The following is a 17,609-nucleotide window of genomic DNA, read 5'->3' as shown; positions in this document are numbered from 1 at the left end:
CAGAGTGGGCAAGGGACTGGCCCAAATGCACACAGCACGGCCAGCTCTAGAAACAGTCTTTGACTCTACCTAGAGGTTCTGCATCCCCGGGACCCGTGGGAAGAAGGCACAGGGTGGTTGCTAGAGGAGCGATTCTGGAGGCGTCTATCCCTAGAGGCACCTGCTGGAGAGGGCTGTGGGCTGGGATTTCTGCACCACCCGGGTGTTCCAACACAGGTCTCCACCCAGCATGCCCTGGGCTCTCTGCGGGTGCTGCCCTCGCTCACCGATGCAGACGTTCTCATCGTCCAGCTCGGCCGAGCCATTGCGGTAGTAGCCCAGGCGGCAGTGCTGGCAGTGCTGGCCCCTGGTGTTGTGCTTGCAGCTGACGCAGGTCACCACGTTCAGGAAGTCGATGTAGCTGCAGCGGTTGGAATGGCCGTAGCACTCACAGTCTGGGCCAGCCAAGTAGGAGAAACACCCACGGTCAGTGAGCATCTGGGGAAACCAAGGCACGGACGAGGAAGGACCCACCCCAGGACATGCAGGAAGGGAGGGAGGCATCTTTGGAAAAAGACCTGGAAGGTGCCCCAGGCCTTGGATACTTCTGTGACATTTGGAAAGAGCCAAGCCTGCCAGCTCAAAGCTGGCACAACCCGTGCCGGCCTGTGGTCAGGGACCAGGGAGGCCAGTGGGTAACACGTGCTACACCTGGCCAGCTGCCAGGGCGAACTGCTCTCTGAAGGGTGCCTGAGCACCAGAGTGACTAGAAAGTGATCCATGCATGGAGGACAGGTGGTGCTGCCAGGCTGTGAGCTCAAGGAAGGTGGCACCCACGTTCCTGGCTGGCCATCACATGGTCAGAGATTCCACGATGGATGCATGCATGCATGGATGCTGGGCAACATGGATGGGCCAGGAGCTTCTTCCCCATGCTGCTTTGGAAGAGGGTTGGGAGAAACCACCCGTTCCTGTCCTTTCTGATTAGTCTGAGCTTTTCACAGGTTTGATTGGCACCAGAGGGCAGGTTTTGCAGGACCCTGGGCATCTCCCTGCCCGCTCCTGGTCCTGGAGGGCTTCTGACTCACTGCTCCTGGAGAAGAGCCATCCCTCTGTCATTGTGGGGCAGCTGAAGACTGCCACCACCACGTGGTTCTTAGGCTGACCCCTCCCAATGGCTTTGCCAAGTCCCATGGCCACCGGGGGCAAGGCCCCCAGGGTCAGAGGTGGACCTCGAAGGTATGGGAGACGCTGGGGGAGCAGCCTCTGAGAGATGGGGCCCTTCCCACTCGGGCCTCCTGGACCATGGTTGGCCCTCCTTTCAGAAGGAGGCAAGGCATCCTCCAAGCATCCAGAGAGCAGTGTCAGTGGCCTGCGTGGCCCGGATTCTGCTTCAGCCAAGCGAGCCCCTGGGCCACACCTCCCAGGGGACTCAGGACAGGCTATTTCTGGCAGTGACTCTTCTGCAGTGTGCCTGCCCACTGTGCCCAGGTTGGCTTCTGACTCATACCAGCTCCCAGCTCCCTTGGGGCCAGGGGGCCAGAGGGAAGAGAAGCACAGATTAACCTTGACCCAGCTACTCCAGGAGGGTTTACTGTGGGCACCAGCTTGTCCTCTATCCTGCACCCTTTTTTTCCAATGGAGGTGGGAGAGATGAGGGGGTTGGGCTGGTCTGGCCCAGGCCTTTCTCTTACCTTGGAATTCTTCAATAGGCATCACTTGAGGAGATTTGGGCTTGAGCTGGAATAGTTTGGAGCCCTTAGCAGGGGCAGGGGCAGCAGCGGAAGTGCCCGCAGCTTGGAGAGATGAGAAACAAGCTCTTTCATCTGCCACAGTCCAGCTGCCCAGTGTGGACAGTCCAGGCTCCGCAAGAAGCTGGGTAAAGTCTCCTGAGATGCCCTGGGCCAGCTCTGGGTCAGCCATGTCACCTGCTTACTCTGAGATAGGGGAGCCACCCTGGTGTCAGAACACATGCCCTTGGGCCGGGAGTCAGCCCCTCAGAGACCAGGCGTTGAAGCACCTTGCTGCAGGTGAGCTCCCAGGGCCAGCTGGGTTCCATCTCCTCTCTGATGATCTACCCGCCCAACAGGATCAATCCTCCCAAGTGACTTTTCTGCCCCCCGATGACCCCACAGCGGAGATGGTCATTGCTGAAGGGTTTCTGACTGGTTGTGAACATCGCCTAGGACACCCTGGAACCCTGCCCCCCACCTCAGCTCCCAGTCTCCATGGGCATCAGACGCAGGGTCTAAACCCAGCTTTAGGCTTTGGCATCTCCCCTCCTTTCTAAAGAGTCTCCCTGTACAGTAAGGAGTCTGTTACTGTCCCTGGATTGCCACTCACAAAGGTCTCAAGCCTAGAATGCGGACACACCTGCCTCTACTGTCTGGGACCCCTTGGAGGCCCCAGCCCATTTGGGGGTGAGCATGCCACTGTCCCCGCAGCCTCACTGCCTCCATTTCCCTCGGAGTCTGTGGAGCCTTAGTCAAGGGAAGGGAAATGATGACTTCAGCTGGCTCTACCCGTCTCTGTCACCACTGAGAGGCCTCCAGGTTGCTAGGAGCAGAACCTCTGAACTTCCCTAACTGTGGGCCCAGCTGGGGAGCCACCTGCCAGCAGAGGGCACTCAAAGCCCTGCTCACCGTTCGGAGCTGGGGTAGGGTCAAGAACAGGTGAGCTGAAGCCAGGGCCAGCCTTCTCCTTGGGGAGCTAGGTGGGCCTGTTTTCCACACAAGTCCCTCTCTGGCTTCCCATGAGGCCTTGTGTCCCCCTCTCCAGTGCAGAGTGACACTCTTGGCCAGCCTAGTCTGACCAGCAAACTGACCAGCTTCCTGCCACTGGCCGGCTGAGCCTCTGCCCTCCCCCCCCTCCCCCCAAATGCATGCTCTCGTCTCCTTTCGTCCACTCACAGGCGCCCCTGCAGGCCTGTCTGTCCCCTCTCTGGGCTCTAGCAATGCTTGTGATGAGGGTCCTCTGAACCGGGTGGCCAGCGAGAGAATCCCTCTAATGAGGGCAGTGTGGCCACCAGATGCTGAAGCTCTGAGGACTGTGGGGCCGGTGGTGACGTGCTGGACCTCTCCACATGCTGAGGCCCGCCCCCTGCTGCACTGGCCCCAGGTCCCGGAGGTCCTGGAGGTCTCGGAGGCTCGTCTGTCTACACCCCTCCCCTCGGGTCCCACCCGGGTCCCCACCATGTACACCTGCTACCTCTACTTCAAAGGGGTCCAAGGAGCTAAGGAGGGGCTTCTGGGTCCTAAGGCCTGTCGCAGGCCCTGCCCCCATACCTTCTGCACTGGAGGAAATCTGGGGCTGGGGGGAGCTCTCCCCAAGGGGGGCAGCTGTAGATGGCCTGGTCCACTCTTGAGGGGAAGAAGAGAAGAAATCGAGTTATGTGAGGAGGTGACACCTCTACACTCCCACAGGCCCCTTATGAGAAGCGCACTATGAAGGAGAGCTCTGTCTACACTGGCCAAAAGACCTGGGTCCAAGTCCACTACAGAGGCAGCATCTACACTACCGCAGCACACGCACACACACACAGCTAGAGAAGAGGGGGCCCCCATGCCTGAGGACCTGCATGCTCTGGCTGTTCTTTCTCCTGGGGAAACAGGAACTTGGGGACTCTTCTACCCTCCCTGTGCTTCCCATTCTGACCAAGGGGTGGTTTGGACCAGGTTCTGTGTCTGGTCAGACCTCTCTGTGCTGTTTCTGGCTAATGGCTGCAAAGGAGGATGTGTGTCCTGGCCAGGATGCCTGTGCCCAGAGGCTCTCTGAAGGCCTCTTTGTCAACCGGTCCAGGGACGAGTGTCCTCCGCAGTCTGACCCTTCCGCCTTTCTCATTTTCACCAGGACCCAATGTGAGTCACCTGCCACGCGCCACAGCGCTCATCTCCAAGACCAACCGGGCACAGCAGGGAACACAGGCAGGGCTGGTGAAGGTGACGAGCCACTCTGCAGGGAATCCAAAGGACAAACCCGGAGGGACAGGGAGAGCTGAGACTTTCTGCTTCTTAAAGGGATTACCCACAATGAGGATGGACAGGGAAAGAAAATCTACCTGCTAAAAAGCTCAGGACACGTCCCCGCTGGGAGCTAGGGGCTTTGGACATCAAATTAATACGGTGTTCAATGAGGAGATGATGCCAGAGGACTCGAGTTGGCAAGGGCTTAGAGCCACGGTAACAGCAGCCCTGGAGGCACGCTGAACCCACGCCCACTCCAGGGCCCAGCCCTGCACCCACGGCTGATGCTGGCAGGAGGGAGAAACATCTGGGCCAGGGGTTCAGAGCCTGGCTGAACTCTGACCAGAGGCTAAGACACCTATCGGAAGTGCAGGGAGATACCTGGGACCTCTGGGGGCCAGGGTCTGAGGAGAGGAAAGCCTCCTGCTGGGCTCTCTAGGGACACACTCAGGTGTGCGGGAAGAACATTCCCGAGGTGGTCTGCGTTGTGTGCCAAGACCAAATGGGGCCCATCCAGAACCAGGGAGCCAGCAAGACAGGGCTTAGAGGTGGTGCCACCTCATGGCGCCTGGGCCTAGGTATGGGTGGCAGAAGGGGCAGGTGGCAGCTGAAGTCAGTGAGCCCTGAGCTCCAGTCCAGCATGTTCACAATCCTGAGATCTTGGGTAACTGCTTCTTTCTTTCCTTTCCCTTTTCTTTTTAAAGAACAGTTTTATTGAGGTACAGTTACAAGCCATAAATCCAGCTGCTGCTTCCTAAGCCTCAATCCCGTTCCCAGTGGACTGGGAAAATGACAGCCTCCAACCCCTCCCCACAGAGCAAGGGCAGAGCCCAGTGCAGCTCTTGGCTCTGCGGACGCTGCTGCCCCCCAGCTGGAACGTCCTCACTACCCGTGGGGCTCTGGGCACCTGGGGGCTCCAGGCTGAGGCACTGGCTGTACAGGGGAGGTGAGGACCCTAGACCCGGATGGCTCACCCCTGACTGGGAGCCACCTGGAGCCACCTCCTCTTTTTAATGCTCGCTGCCTGGCACAGGGCTCAGGAGGCAGGGTTGACAGCACCCCACGCAGATGTGTGCTCTAGAGCCTGGAGCAAGGGTAAGCCTCCTGCTCATAGCCGGAGTCCTGGGGACCCTCATCATTCGAACCTTTGGAGTCACCACTCTGGCCCCTGTCTCCTCTTTTACTCCTAACCTCAGGGTCTACCCGCACCCCTCACACCAAATCAGAAGCAGCTTTGGAAGAGGGTTCCCGGGTGCTCAGAGTGTGCGTGTGGTGGAGAGGTGGCCTGGGCCCCCATGCAGAGGGAACACGGGAGGCAGCACGGCAGACCCCGTCCCTTTCCCGACTTTTTGCTCCTCTGTGCCCGTCGCTGGCTTAGCAGAACAGTCAGGGGACGGATCGCCTCATACAGGAAGTCTGAATTCCTCTCCCCAGCCTGTGCTCGGGAGACTCCCCTGAAATACTGCTGCCCGTCTTTGGCTGAATATCAGGGTAGACTTGCTGCTGTTGGGACCCTACTCCTTGGTCCCTTGACCATACTGGACTCAGGAGCCTTCCGAGAAGGGCCTCAGAAGGGCAGGAGGAGGAAGATTTTGGGAGCTCAAGCTGATGCCTGGACCCTCGGCTGGGGCTTGATGGCAGGCCAGTGCAGATGGCCAGAGGCCCCCTCCGCCCATGCTCTTGCACACCAGGGTGCTAGTGCTCGCTACTCTAAGAGCCAAGCCTCTGCGTCCAGGGCTGGGAGAGCCAGGGACTCCAGCTAGAAGCAGGAGCGGGTGGGGTGGACAGCTGGGGTCCCTGGCTGTTCTCTGGCACCCACCTGTGGGCAGTGGGGTAGTGGGGACTCTGGGGGCCTGGGCAGTAGATGTGGAGGGGGCAGAAGTGATGGGCTCCCCACTTGTGGCCACAGTGGCCACAGGGGCTTTGGGGACAGGGCCTTTCCGGGACCTGCCGATGCCTGGTGAGAGATGGGAAAAGCAAGAGAAGGTGAGGGTCGGTGGAGGGGGCACCACCCAGAGCTCGCCCAATGCTGGTGTGCAGACGGTGTCCACTGCAGGGTCAGCCACCTTCTGGGGCCCTGCCCACTGGCATTCCAGCGGGGACAGCCCAGGTTGGGGAGGGACAGCTAGTTGGGGTGTAGCCCACAGGGCTGTGGGAGAGGTGGCAAAATGTCTTGGAAGCATCTCCGAGATTTGGGGTTTGCCACCAGCCACCTGTTTGACTTTGGCAAACCCCTTCCTGCTGACCTGAGAGCAGATGGCGAATCCCGTGCCCCAGGGAGGCGGATTGCCAGGAAGGCGTAAGTGAGCCATGACAGTGTGCTGCAGTCTGGTGTCTGGAGCCCGGGGGCTTGGCCACCTGTCCAGATGATACCAACTGCCCTTGGGCACCCTCAGCCTCCTCATGAGTCCACAGGACCCCCTCCTGCAGGCATCCTGCCCAGTCTGACCTTCCCCGAGTTAAGCCAAGCTGGAAGACCAGAGCATGGGGTGGGGGGCTTGCCTCCCCCAGCCTCACAGTAGGCCAGGCCAGCTGTCAGGCTGGGGGCAGATTCTGCCACTGGCAGAAGGTCCCCCTTTCCTTGCCTGGCAGGAGAGACTCCTCCCAGATTTGGGTGAGAGAAGCCGCCCAAGGAACGAGTGGCAAAGGGAGCAGGGAGTGGACCCGGGAGTCCAGAGGACCTGTGCAAAGGCCCTGCAGCTTCCAAAGCAGCACTAATGAAGCTCCTGGGGGAACCTGGGAGTTGCTGGGCTGTGGGCCACAGGAGGTGGTGAGGAAGCAAATGGGGTGATGAGTGGAGGGAGCTCCGAGGCTGAGGGGCCGCCAGGCCCTCCTTCCTCACTGCTCTTTCTGGGACACACAGGAGCCTCATGCAGTCTACTTACTGCCAAAGGCGGAGCCCGCAGCGGCACCTGCGGGGAGACAAAAGGGTCACAGAGCTGGCTGTGGAGGCAGAAGGGGACAGCAGTCTCCTCCCTGCAGAGGAGCAAGTGGCAGGGCAGGGGGCCCACGGAGGTGTCCCTCCCTCTGCGGAAGGACGCGAACTTGGGGGTCCAGAGCCTCCGCGCCATCGCATCTGCTGCAGCAGAGGAGGCGCGACCTCGGGCCTGCGCAGTGTGGGGCCCCGGGCGGAGGAATACCCCACTGGTTCCCACAGCCACCCTCAGCCGAGGACCGAGGGACCTCGAGGGACCGCTGTTGGCGGGTTTTGCAGATAGAGAAACTGAGTTTGGGAACCGCGACTCCCCCACGTGCTCGTCAGTGCCAGGCACCCCCTTCTTATTTGATTTCAGATTTGGGGGCCTCCAGTGCAGGACGGGGAGCTGAGATGACTGAACAACCCGCTGGAAGTGCCATGGTGCCTGTGTGAGGGGCCCCCGCAGCCCGCAGGGTGTCCTGATGGCCCTGCCCTGCGGCGAGCAGCGGGGCGCCGCGGGAAGTGCTGCGGTGTGTGGCAGAGGCCTTTCTGTGCCTCAGGACGGGGAGCAGCCTGGGCTGGCAGACCGGCGGCCTCCCTCCTGGTGCTGGGGTGAGAGCCAGTCGCAGAGGGAAGGGGCGGGCGTGGTGGCGCCCCAGGCGCTCCTGAGAAAGGGCGCGTGGCACAGGCACCCCTGGCGAGCCGGCTGTGGCCCCCACAGCCCAGGGAGGCTGGAGGACGAGCCTCCAACGCTGCTTCCTTGACTCCTCTGGGCGGGGCTGTGTGAGGGCCAGAGCGGAGCTAGTGCCAGGAACTCCTGGCAGGAGCGCGGGCCAAGATGGCAAGGCCACCTCTACCTGGGCCCCGGAGGGCGAGGGAACCAGGGACGGCAGAAGAGGGTCCAGGCAGTCATGAGCCATCAGGAGAGCTGGGAGCTGGCGTTCGGGGGTGGGGACATCTCCCGGGGCCTTCCTTGTAAGACCCCTGAGTAGGGTTTCATTCGGAGTGTTCTCTGCGCTTTGAAGCTGGTGGGACCCCAGGGAAAGGCAGCCCTGCTTCTGCAGGGGAGAGCCCAAGAGAGGAACAGGGGAGGGAGGGACGTGGGGGTCCTCAACAGGGCTCAAGCAAGTGGGGGGAGGCACAGGCACCGGGAGGGTGCCTGGGCAGGTGGGGGTGGGGGCTCAGGTCAGGGCGACCCTGTAGCTCCCCCTGGGATGGGGTCGTGGGAGAGGGAGGAAAGGGTTAACCTGGGGCCATGACCAGCTGGTTCCTCCTCTGTCCTCTCCCTGGTGCCCCAAAGGAGGCAGGGGACCCAGTGGCATGGCACCCGTCCTCCCAGGGGGTCCCAGAGGACCCCTCCTTCCTGGTGACCCTGGGAGACAGTGGTGGGGCTAGGTCCAGGGCTCTTGCCCCAAAAGGGCAGCAGTTCGTCCACCCCCTGCAGAGAGGAGCAGAGAAGCCTAGGGCCAGGCTGAGGGTCTGCCTGTCCATGCTGGTTAGACAGGCATGGCCTCCAGCCTGGGGCCGAAGGAGGGGACACTGGGCGTGGCCTGCAGGTGTGTGGCTGTGGCTGTGGCTGCGGGCAGACAGACCCTGCAGCTCCTTCCCTGAATGTGAAGAGAGGACTGGGCGTGCTGGGCAGGGGAGGGTCTGGGAGAGGCCTGGGGACGGGACAGCGGGGAGGCAGGACTGCCAGGGGTGAGGCCTGACGCATTGAAAGGAAAGGTTCTGGACAAAAGAGATGGGGAGGGGACCTGGGAGGAGTACGCCAGGCAGGGGGTGGGCTGCCATCACCCCAAGCAGTCTCTGTGCCTTTGAAGACCCTCTAGTGCCGTGAGAGCTGGCAAGTCGCCCTTCAAAGGCCTGTCACACGCCGGCCGTGGCCCACGCACGACATGCCTGTCATGGCCTCGCCGAGCTTTCAGCTTTGATCAGCCTAAAGCCACATAAATCTTTCACAGTAGAGGGGGGCCCGGACGGGGCGGGGTGGTCCTGGAGCAGGAGGCTGCTGCCTGGCTTTGGCGTGGGGTCCAGGAAGTGGCCTTGCCCTTGAGCCCAGCACTGGCTGTAACCGCTGGTTGCACCAGCTGGCCCTGAGGAGGCTGGGTGGTGGGAGCAGGGATCCCTCGGTATTGGGGGGCCTTGGGGGGCCACAGAGTGCCACTGCAGCCTCTGACACTGACAAAGGACAAAGCCCTGACAGGTGTCAGACATCAGAGAACCACAGGGCTCCAGGGGTCAGGGGGAGCTGGCCTAGACCAGCCAGGCCTGGCCACTTGCAGCCCAGTGACTCCCTGGGGTCCCTGACATCATGGAAGGCACCCGTGGCAGTTGTTGGGGGCATCTGGTGAGTGGGGGACCCCCGAAGGGTGTTGGCAATGCTGACATCTGTGGGCAACTCCCTGCCGGGCTTTCCAGACACTGCCCAGCAAGGAGAGGGCAGGACTGGTCAGGGTCCGGTGCTCACGTGAGGGCCTCGGGGCTGCCTCTGAAACTGGGGTAACAGGAGCCCAGTGTGCAGGGGCCAGTCTGCACATAGACAGGGAGGGGAACCTGCAGCACGTGCCACCGTGTAACATGCTACCAGCACCTGTTAGCACTCTGCGTGGGCCCTGCTCCCCTGGGGGGGCTCCCCTCTGCCTGCATCTGGGGGCCTCCTGCCTGCCTTCTTGGAGGAGAGGAGAGGGCAGCAGGAGAGGCTGACTGGCTCATCTCGGGACTTCCCGTCACAGGGCCTGTGTGCTGGAGGGTTCTGGCACAGGCTCCCAAGTGCCCAAGCCTGTGCACACATGTGTGCTGTAAGCTCAAGGGCACACGTGTGTCCGCCTGCGTGGCCGTGTGCCAGGTGTGCGTGTGGGGTGGGGGTGGAGGAGACTGTGGCCAGGCTGGCTGGGAGCGGGGCGTACGTACAGGCGTTGGGAGAGCCGTGGGGCAGCGGCAGGTAGGAGCCGGCGCGCCAGGCCCGCGTGCGGAAGTTCTTCTTGCAGCGGCCGCAGTCAGGGCCCGTAGTGTTGTGCTCACACTCACACTGCAGGCTGCCCTCGCGCACTGAGCACAGGTTGGCGTGCAGGTTGCACTTGCACCTGAGGAGACCCAGAGTGGGCAGAGAGGTCTGTGAGCGGAGGGCAGGCCAGATGAGTGCCCAGCGAGAGTGGCCTGGACAGTGCAGGGTTGGCCTAGAAGGGACCCTGCAGGCCACCAGCCCAGCCTGCACCCCGACTCTTCCTTTGGGACCAAAGCTCCCACTTGCCCCTCCTGTGGAGGCTCTGCAGCACTGAGACAGCCCAGTTGGAGCCCTGGACCTGCCCTTGGTCCCGTCTCCCACGTGGCGATCCCAGGATTCGCTGCCTCGCAGATGCGGTGGGCCGACAAGGATCCCTGGTCCCAGCAGCTGTATTCTTAGGATCAGCTCGCCTAAGCTCTTGACTGAGGGTTGACGGTGCTGGGTGCTGCTCCTGGCCCTCCTTGCTCAGACAGGGACCCGACCCAGGCTGCCCCTGTGCTTTCCAGCGGTGGCCACACCTACTTCCTGGAGGGCCACAGAGAAGCCCCAGCTCCCAGACTCGCCAGTTCATCCACACATGTATTATTCATCCATTCATTTAAATATTTATAGGCAACTCATTATTCTGAAAACTGGTAAATAAAAGGGAAGAATCGAGCATTGATCCTGCCTGTCCTACATAAACTGCACCTCAGGTAACTGGAAGTTGAGGAAAGGTGCTTTTTATAGAAGCATTTCATGATAGGAGTAGCAGCCCTGCTGAGTGAAGGGCTCCAGGCATTGAGCAGTGACCGCCCCGAACATCACAGACGGAGAGGACCTGAGGCTCACCCTGGCCCCAGAGCCACCAGCGAGACTGATTGAACTTGTGATCGGACCAGGAAATGCAGAGGACAGAGCCACATGCCACAGAAACTAGAGGGACGCAGCCAGCAAGCTCCAGGCTGGAGGAAGGACCAGAAGGGAGGGACGGCAGAGAGGGGACCCTGGTGGAGGGACCTAGCGGCTATCACCGGTGGCAGTGTGTGCTCCTCCCTGGATCTCGGTCACCACGCTCCGTACAGTCCGTAGCACACACAGGATGCTTAGAAATTTGGACACTGACTATATTTTATGCTGTTAAGTTACTGTTCATTAGGTGTGGCGATGGTGGTAGGGTTGTGTGCCTTCGAGTCCTTGTCTTTTGTAGAGATACCACAAATAATTACAGGTGAAATTAGCTGATGACTGGGATGATCTGCTTCCAAATACAAAAAGGGGAAACAGGGACAGATACTAAGGAAGCGAGAAGGACTGCTAGTAGGCAGCTGAAGCGGTAGGTGTGTCATGGCAGACTCCCTCTTCTTTTGTACGTGTGTTGGAGATTGTCCACGATACGAAGTTAGAGAGAGAAAAAGCTTTATATTCTGATATGGGAAGGTTTCTGAGATATATTGTCAATATTTGGAAAAGGCAAATTGCAGAGTGATGTGTTTAGTAGAATCCTATTTTTATTAAATATGCAAGGAGAGATATTCACAGGGTTCCTGTGCAGAGGCAGGCTCAAGCAGGGTACATCAGCCATGCCAGCAATCCCAGCAGCTCTGGAGGCTGAGGCAGGAGGATCACAGGTTCAAAGCCAGCCTCAGCAACGTAGTGAAGTCCTGAGCAACTTAATGAGACTCTGTCTCAAAATAAAAAGTAAAAAGGGCTGGGGATGTGGCTCAGTGGTTAAGGACCCCTGGGTTCAATCCCTGGTACCAAAAAAAAAAAAAGGCAGGCTCTGAGCTGGAGCAGGGAGTCTACTAGTCAGTGAGGCAGATGGGGCCCTGCTCTGCTGGAGCCTCCAGTCCAACTGGAAGACAATTGAAAAAAATCTGTGATTGGGGGTGGGGGCAACGAGGCAGGACAAGTCAGCCACCCACGGAGGGGGGCTTCGGGCAGTGAAACTGTTCCTGGTGACACTGGATGGTAGACACCCACACTGCTACAAGGGGCAACTGCAGGAGCCGAGGTCACCTCTGGACCTGTTACTAAGTTACTCATCACTTACTGGTTCAGAGCTGTAACACAGTTAACGGGAAACCGTACCCAACAGGGACACTTGGGAACTTTGGGACTCAAGTCGCTGCAAACTGAAAACTGCTCTGAAAGTAGCCTTTCAGTTAAAGAAGTCATTCGAATCCTCCACTGCTCTTTCCAGTGGCCGTAAGTGCCCCAGCGCCACACAGAGGTGGGCAGCGGGTCCCGGAGCAGCCTGAGCGGCGTAGGGCAGTGCGGGATGACCCCGCAGAGGCACAATAGCAACCCCGCTTTGGAGGAAATACAGAAGGAGTCTAGTCTACGCTAAATATTTCTCCTTGCGTATTTTGATAAAAATAGGATTCTCCTAAACCCATCAGTCTGTGATTTCCTTTTTCCAAATATTGACGATCTATCTCAGAAATCTTCCCATATCAGAATACGAGTGAACCAGAAAAGCATCAGATAGGAGTGACGTAGGCCTGGGAGCGTGAAGTCGTCCCAAAAGAGCTCCGCAGACAGAAGTGGCCTCCACTCTTGCAGACAGAGGCTGGAGGCCGTGGACAGATGCTCATTCAGGGAGGCCCTTGGTGGGGGCACCCGAGACAGGAAAAGGCACAGGGGGCTCTGCCCTGGGACATCTTCCTGCATTCTCAATGAGAAGATCGGTCCTGTTGGGGCCTGCTGCTTGGCAAGTTGTCTGTCACCAGGTCCAACACACATCCCAGGAAGTCCACCCGGTGGTCAGGAAAAGCCAGGGCAGCTGTGAAGTCAGGAGCCGCCTGGTTTCCAAAGGCAGAGGCGGCCCTCGCTCAGCCACCTGCCGCCCTGCCTGCCTCTCATGGCCTCTGAGAGGTCACCCAGCTGGCACTCGCTTGGCAAGGTCTATTATAATCTGGTTTCTTTTGAAACTCGCAGCAGTTTTAAACTAGAACCTGCAAGAGGATCACCTGCTGCCAGGCCAGAAGGGGAGAGCCTTCTAGAAAGAACAATAGCATGATGGAAGCCCCCAGGGCTGAGAGGAGATCACAGGGAGGGAGGGGCTCTCCAAGGCACAGGGTCTGGGTTTTACTGTGCCAGGGAGGAAGAGCCAGTGGTGGGCCGAGGGTCCTGCTGGGTGTGTCTTCTCTCTGTGTGGCTGCTCCAGGTGACTGGTTTATCTTGGGACCAGAGGGGCAAGGGGTGCCAGAGACAGAGCTGAGGAGGAGGCAGGGACCAGGGGCAGGCACCTTGGGCCCTGGTGGCACTCTCCCCTTGACTAGCAGGGGCAGGGGTCTTGGTTCCACCCAGTTCTGCAGAAAGAAAAGAAACACGGTTTCCCGGATGTCTGCCCAGCACCCCTTCCCTGCTGCTTCCTCTCCTTCTCTCACACTGCGGGTGCCTCCTGTGTTCTCCCACTTCACTGACCCATCAAGGAAAGTAGGGTGCAGAAGGTCCCTGGCCCACGCTGGTTCCGGTGACTCTGGACCTCGCCGCGGTGTGCGAGCCAGCCTGCACGCTTTCAGCACAGCCTCCCGTAAGTTCCATGAGGTGCACTTTATCCCCAAAGTGCTAGAGGCCACTGTCAGTGTGCACCTCCCACAAAGGACACCTCCAACTTCCAGTGGGTTTGTGGGACAGAACCGGCCGTCGGTCAGGCCCTCTCTGGGAGGCCAGACGATGGTAGATTGTCAAGTCCATCACTCTTGAGCTGTCGAAGTCTATTTCAAGCATGGGCAACCTTCCCAACATGACGGTTCCCAAATGCTCACTGTGTGCCAGGCGGGTCTCATTTGATCCTCTTTTGTCACCTTCATGCTAAGAGTGAGGACACCACTTCAGAGAGGTGAGGCCCCTTGCCCAGAGCCACAGGGCTGCCCAAAATGTCACTGGGAGTGGAACCCAGAGGAACCCAGAGGAGTCTGCCTGAGGCCAAGACACCAGCATGGGATGGATCAGGGGTTGCAAGACCGTGGGACACCCGAACCGGTGTTTTGGAGCTTCTGGTCGTGTTTAAAACACATCAGCCTGTACCTGGATCACCCCGAGCCACACATGTTGGCTCTTAGGAGGGGCGGGGCTGGGACTGGAGGGGATCTGGTTTTCTTCTTCGTCAGTTCTCACCTTTCAGCATCCTCTGTAGCTGGCGCGGCTATGGTAAGCACAGAGCTGCATTATTTAGCGCAGGGCTTTCTGGCAACGACGCTATTCCCGCGACACCACAATGGTGAGTCACTTCACCATGATGGTCCAGACCCTCAGAATGTCCAGCACCAGATCCAACCCTCCTGCTCCGGGTGGTGCTGACCTGTCAGCCTGATGCATGCCCTCCGGGGTGTTGACTGCAGGGGAGCTGGGACAGGGTGCAGGGCGTGGGACATCTAAAACTGCTCTCAAATATAAAGTCTATGCTTATTCATAGGCAGGAAGGGAGGTGCGGGGCGGCTTGCTTCCGAGCTCACTCCTGTCCTACCCAGAGGAGCCGCGAATCCTTCCAGCCTTGGGGGGGTGTTCGGGAAGCCTCCACTTTTCATACACACATACACTGTGACACTCGGTTCTTGGGACCCTCTGGAATTTTCTGGAACAGAATCCCAATGTACAGCAAAGCCCTTCGCCTGCTGATGCTGATGGTGAAGACTGCAGGCTGAGCTCCTCACCTCCCAAACCCGACATGCTCCCGAACCGGTAACTCGGGTGTGGAAACGGTGCCACAGGTGGACTGCCCCTCGCCTGAACTCCCGTGGTGGGTCTCGGCCAAAGCACGGGAGCACGAGACTGCACAGAGGACCTCAGGCTGAGCATACGCAACTATTCCCAAATCCAAGCCATCCAGCATCCCACACATGCCTGCCCCACCGCATCTCAGACCCAGGCAGCTCGGCCTGTGTTCCTTGGGTCCATCTTGCTACAGCTCGGAGGGCGAACCTGCTGCAAGAACTCAACACAACACCAGCCCAAAGAAAAGGACCAAGAAGAAGCCTGTTCAGTCTCTGGAGACCCAGTCCTTCCACCATGACATAGTGCTGTGGGCCTACTATGTGCTCAGCCCTGGAGAGACCCAGAGGGAGATGGGCGGCCACTTGCTGGCATCAACGGCTCTTCTTCCTGGAAACACTGGACCCCAGAGATGATCAGCAGCAGAGACAAGTTCCTGTGCTTAGACCTTTTTGGTCAAGGTTATGATGTTGTCCAACCCCCTCCATGCCCCTCCCTCTACCCGCTGCACAAGTGTCACGGTGCACACTACTGTATTAAAGGCTCTGACAAATCCTGCAGGAAGGAAACCCGTCTGTGTCTGATAAAGGTTTGTTTGCAGAATGTATTTGACCTCAGAAGGTTTCAGTTTTTTCCTTTTGAATTCCTATTTAACACCCCACTGAGCTAGCAGGAGAGGAATACCCCAGTTGTATGAAACCAGGAATGTTCTCCACACCACTGGCCTGAGGAAGGGATATTTTTAGACATCAGCTACATAAAGAAAAGATTGCCATCAACTTTGGGTGATCACATTGACCTTGTCTTATTAAAAATGCATAAGAGCCCAGCTGAATCTGAGCAGCATATTGCACCCATGATAACAGGGACTCGCTGGCTGTCAGGGCTGGACAGGCCCGGGCGCATGGTGGGGGCAGCCTGCCCAAGGTCACACAGTTGATCACTCCTGACCCTAGTCCAGCTGTCCCTCCCTGACCCTGGCTCTGCTCAGGCCCCATCCTGCCAGCTCTGCTCCCCAATCCTGTCTCCTATAGGAACATGAGACACGTCCTGGCCGGTCCCACACCCTGGCTGAGCCCTGGGATGAGCACCGTGCCCCCTCTTCAGGGGAGGAGGGGAGAACTGCCCTCCCAGCATGGCGTGGGAAGGCTGGCCAAGGGCTGGCACCCAGTCCCAGCCAACAGCAGGCACTGCTTGGTCTTCCTGACTTCCATGGGTGGCTCTGGGTGACTCGCATGCGTGTGTGTGCGCTTGGGAATGGGGCCTGACGTCTTGGCTCTCTCCTGTCCCTCCGCCTGTCCCTCTGCCTCTGCATCCTGCCGCCCTCTGAGCCTTCGCCCACGCTTTCCCTCTGACTTGACAGTGCTTCGAGGCTCCGGCCCTCCGGGAGCTAACGCTGAGGGGCAGTGCCGGGCCCCAGGCCAAGTGCCACCTGTCAGGGCAGCCTCTGCAGCCCCTCCCTGCAGGCACTCTCCCTGGCTGTGGAAGTCCTCACGGTCACTGTCAGTTGCAGGCGGGCATTGAGGTGATCTGGGGTAAAGGGTGCATGAAATGTTACACAGCTCCAAAGGCCTCCATCTAGTTTTGAATACAGAGTCTTTTTTTCAACGAGCTTATCAAACGGACCCGTGATCTCAGGAACGTCATTGCCTAGGTGAAGCCAAAAGAATTAAAGTCATTGATTTAAAGAAATACAATGGGATATCCACAGCACAAGCATGAAGTCGGACCCTTATGTCACACGGTATGAAAAATCAACTCAAAATGGAGCAAAGACCTGAATGTAAGAGCAAAATCCAGAAAACTCTCAATGGGAAACATGGGGGTAAATGACCAAGACTTTGGAGTAAACAAAAGAGATGGAATACAGACCCACAGCTGGACCTGGAAACCTCATGCCAAGCAAAACGAACCAGACACCAAAGGACGGATACCGTGTGACACCACTTATACAAAATGCCCAGCGTCGGCAAATCTCTGGGGACGGATCAGGGAAGGCTAGGCTGGGCTGATGGGGATGGGACTAACAGAGATGCCTTACATCTTTTATAGGGCGATGAAAATGGTCTAAAATTGCCCGTGGCGGTGGTAGCCCGGATCTGGGGGTGTTGAGAGCCACTGACTTGCAGGTTTCAAATGGGGGGGCTGCAGGGCAGGTGGGGGAGGGGTGCACGGCTGGGCTGGCGAGGGCCAAGCGAGGCCTGAGCCCAGGGAGCAGCTCACGTGTAGCCCCATGGCTTTGGGCCTCAGCGGCTGCCAGGTAGACACAAGGACACTTGGGTGCTCACTTGGCATGACAGCCCCTCTGACAGCCGGTGGGAACTAGCACTGCCCTCCACAGTGATCACCATCAACACCGTGCAGACGGGGAAGCTGAGGCCTGAGAGGAGGACTGAGCAGCCCAAGGTTCCCCGGCTGGCCCCACGTCTGCTCTCCCAGGAGCCGTGTGGCCTTGGTGGGCGGGGCTCGGCACAGGCCCTCCCTTCTTGCTTAGCCTGGGTTGCAGATCAGCGATGTGGCCGCTGTGACCTGGGGCAGGAGTGAAGGGGCAGAGGCACCCCCTGCCAGCTGCCCACCTGCCCGCACATCAGGGCTGGTGCAGAATGAGCCCAGCACATGGCAGAGACCACACGGGGCTGCATTCTTTCCTTGTGCCCTTCCAAGGGATGGGAGAGGGTGGCCCTGTTCCCCATGTCCACTGGCCTGGGCCGTTCTGCCATGTGCTGTGTGACCTGAGTAAAGTGCTGACCTGGTCTATTCCCAGCTTCCTACCCTGGGAGAAGCTGGCAGGAGCAGCACCTCACAGAGCTGCCAAAGGACCAGAGGAGACACAGGCTACAGAGAGCTGGCTTCAGGTGTAGAAATGCACAGTGAGCACTGGTTTCCTGTGTCCTACGCTTAGGAGCACCTAGAGCCAGGGATCCCGAAAGCTTTCCGTGAACGAACGTACCTAACTCTTCACAAGAGCCTTAATAAGAGTATGCTACTCCAATTTCCTTTTTATAGACAAGGAAATGAGGCACAGAGAAGTTAAGTGAGTTTGCTCAAG

The 17,609-nt window shown here is 59.0% G+C and overlaps 1 protein-coding gene across 13 annotated transcripts in view; it reads right to left on the bottom strand.

Annotated features, from left to right (window-relative positions):
• Positions 1-17,609, bottom strand: part of NTNG2 (netrin G2) — a 61,121-nt gene that overhangs the window by 4,122 nt on the left and 39,390 nt on the right. For 3 of the 13 annotated variants that reach the window (XM_079111724.1, XM_079111729.1, XM_079111736.1), the window contains 4 exons: positions 9,769-9,941; positions 5,761-5,898; positions 3,264-3,338; positions 344-1,775 (listed from right to left, as the gene is read on the bottom strand). In XM_079111724.1, the coding sequence (XP_078967850.1) occupies positions 964-1,775; positions 3,264-3,338; positions 5,761-5,898; positions 9,769-9,941 (1,198 nt within the window). In that variant the 3' untranslated portion in view covers positions 344-963. Of the gene's footprint in view, positions 1-266; positions 1,776-3,263; positions 3,339-5,760; positions 5,899-6,826; positions 6,854-9,768; positions 9,942-17,609 lie in introns of those variants that run through there. The other 10 variants (XM_079111731.1, XM_079111732.1, XM_079111735.1 and 7 more) reach the window with 9 other exon arrangements.

Source organism: Sciurus vulgaris, assembly GCF_902686455.1.
Source record: "Sciurus vulgaris genome assembly, chromosome: 15".
Classification (NCBI taxonomy): Eukaryota; Metazoa; Chordata; class Mammalia; order Rodentia; family Sciuridae; genus Sciurus; species Sciurus vulgaris.
Note: the sequence above shows the minus strand (reverse complement) of the source record. Positions and strands in the feature narration are given on the sequence as shown.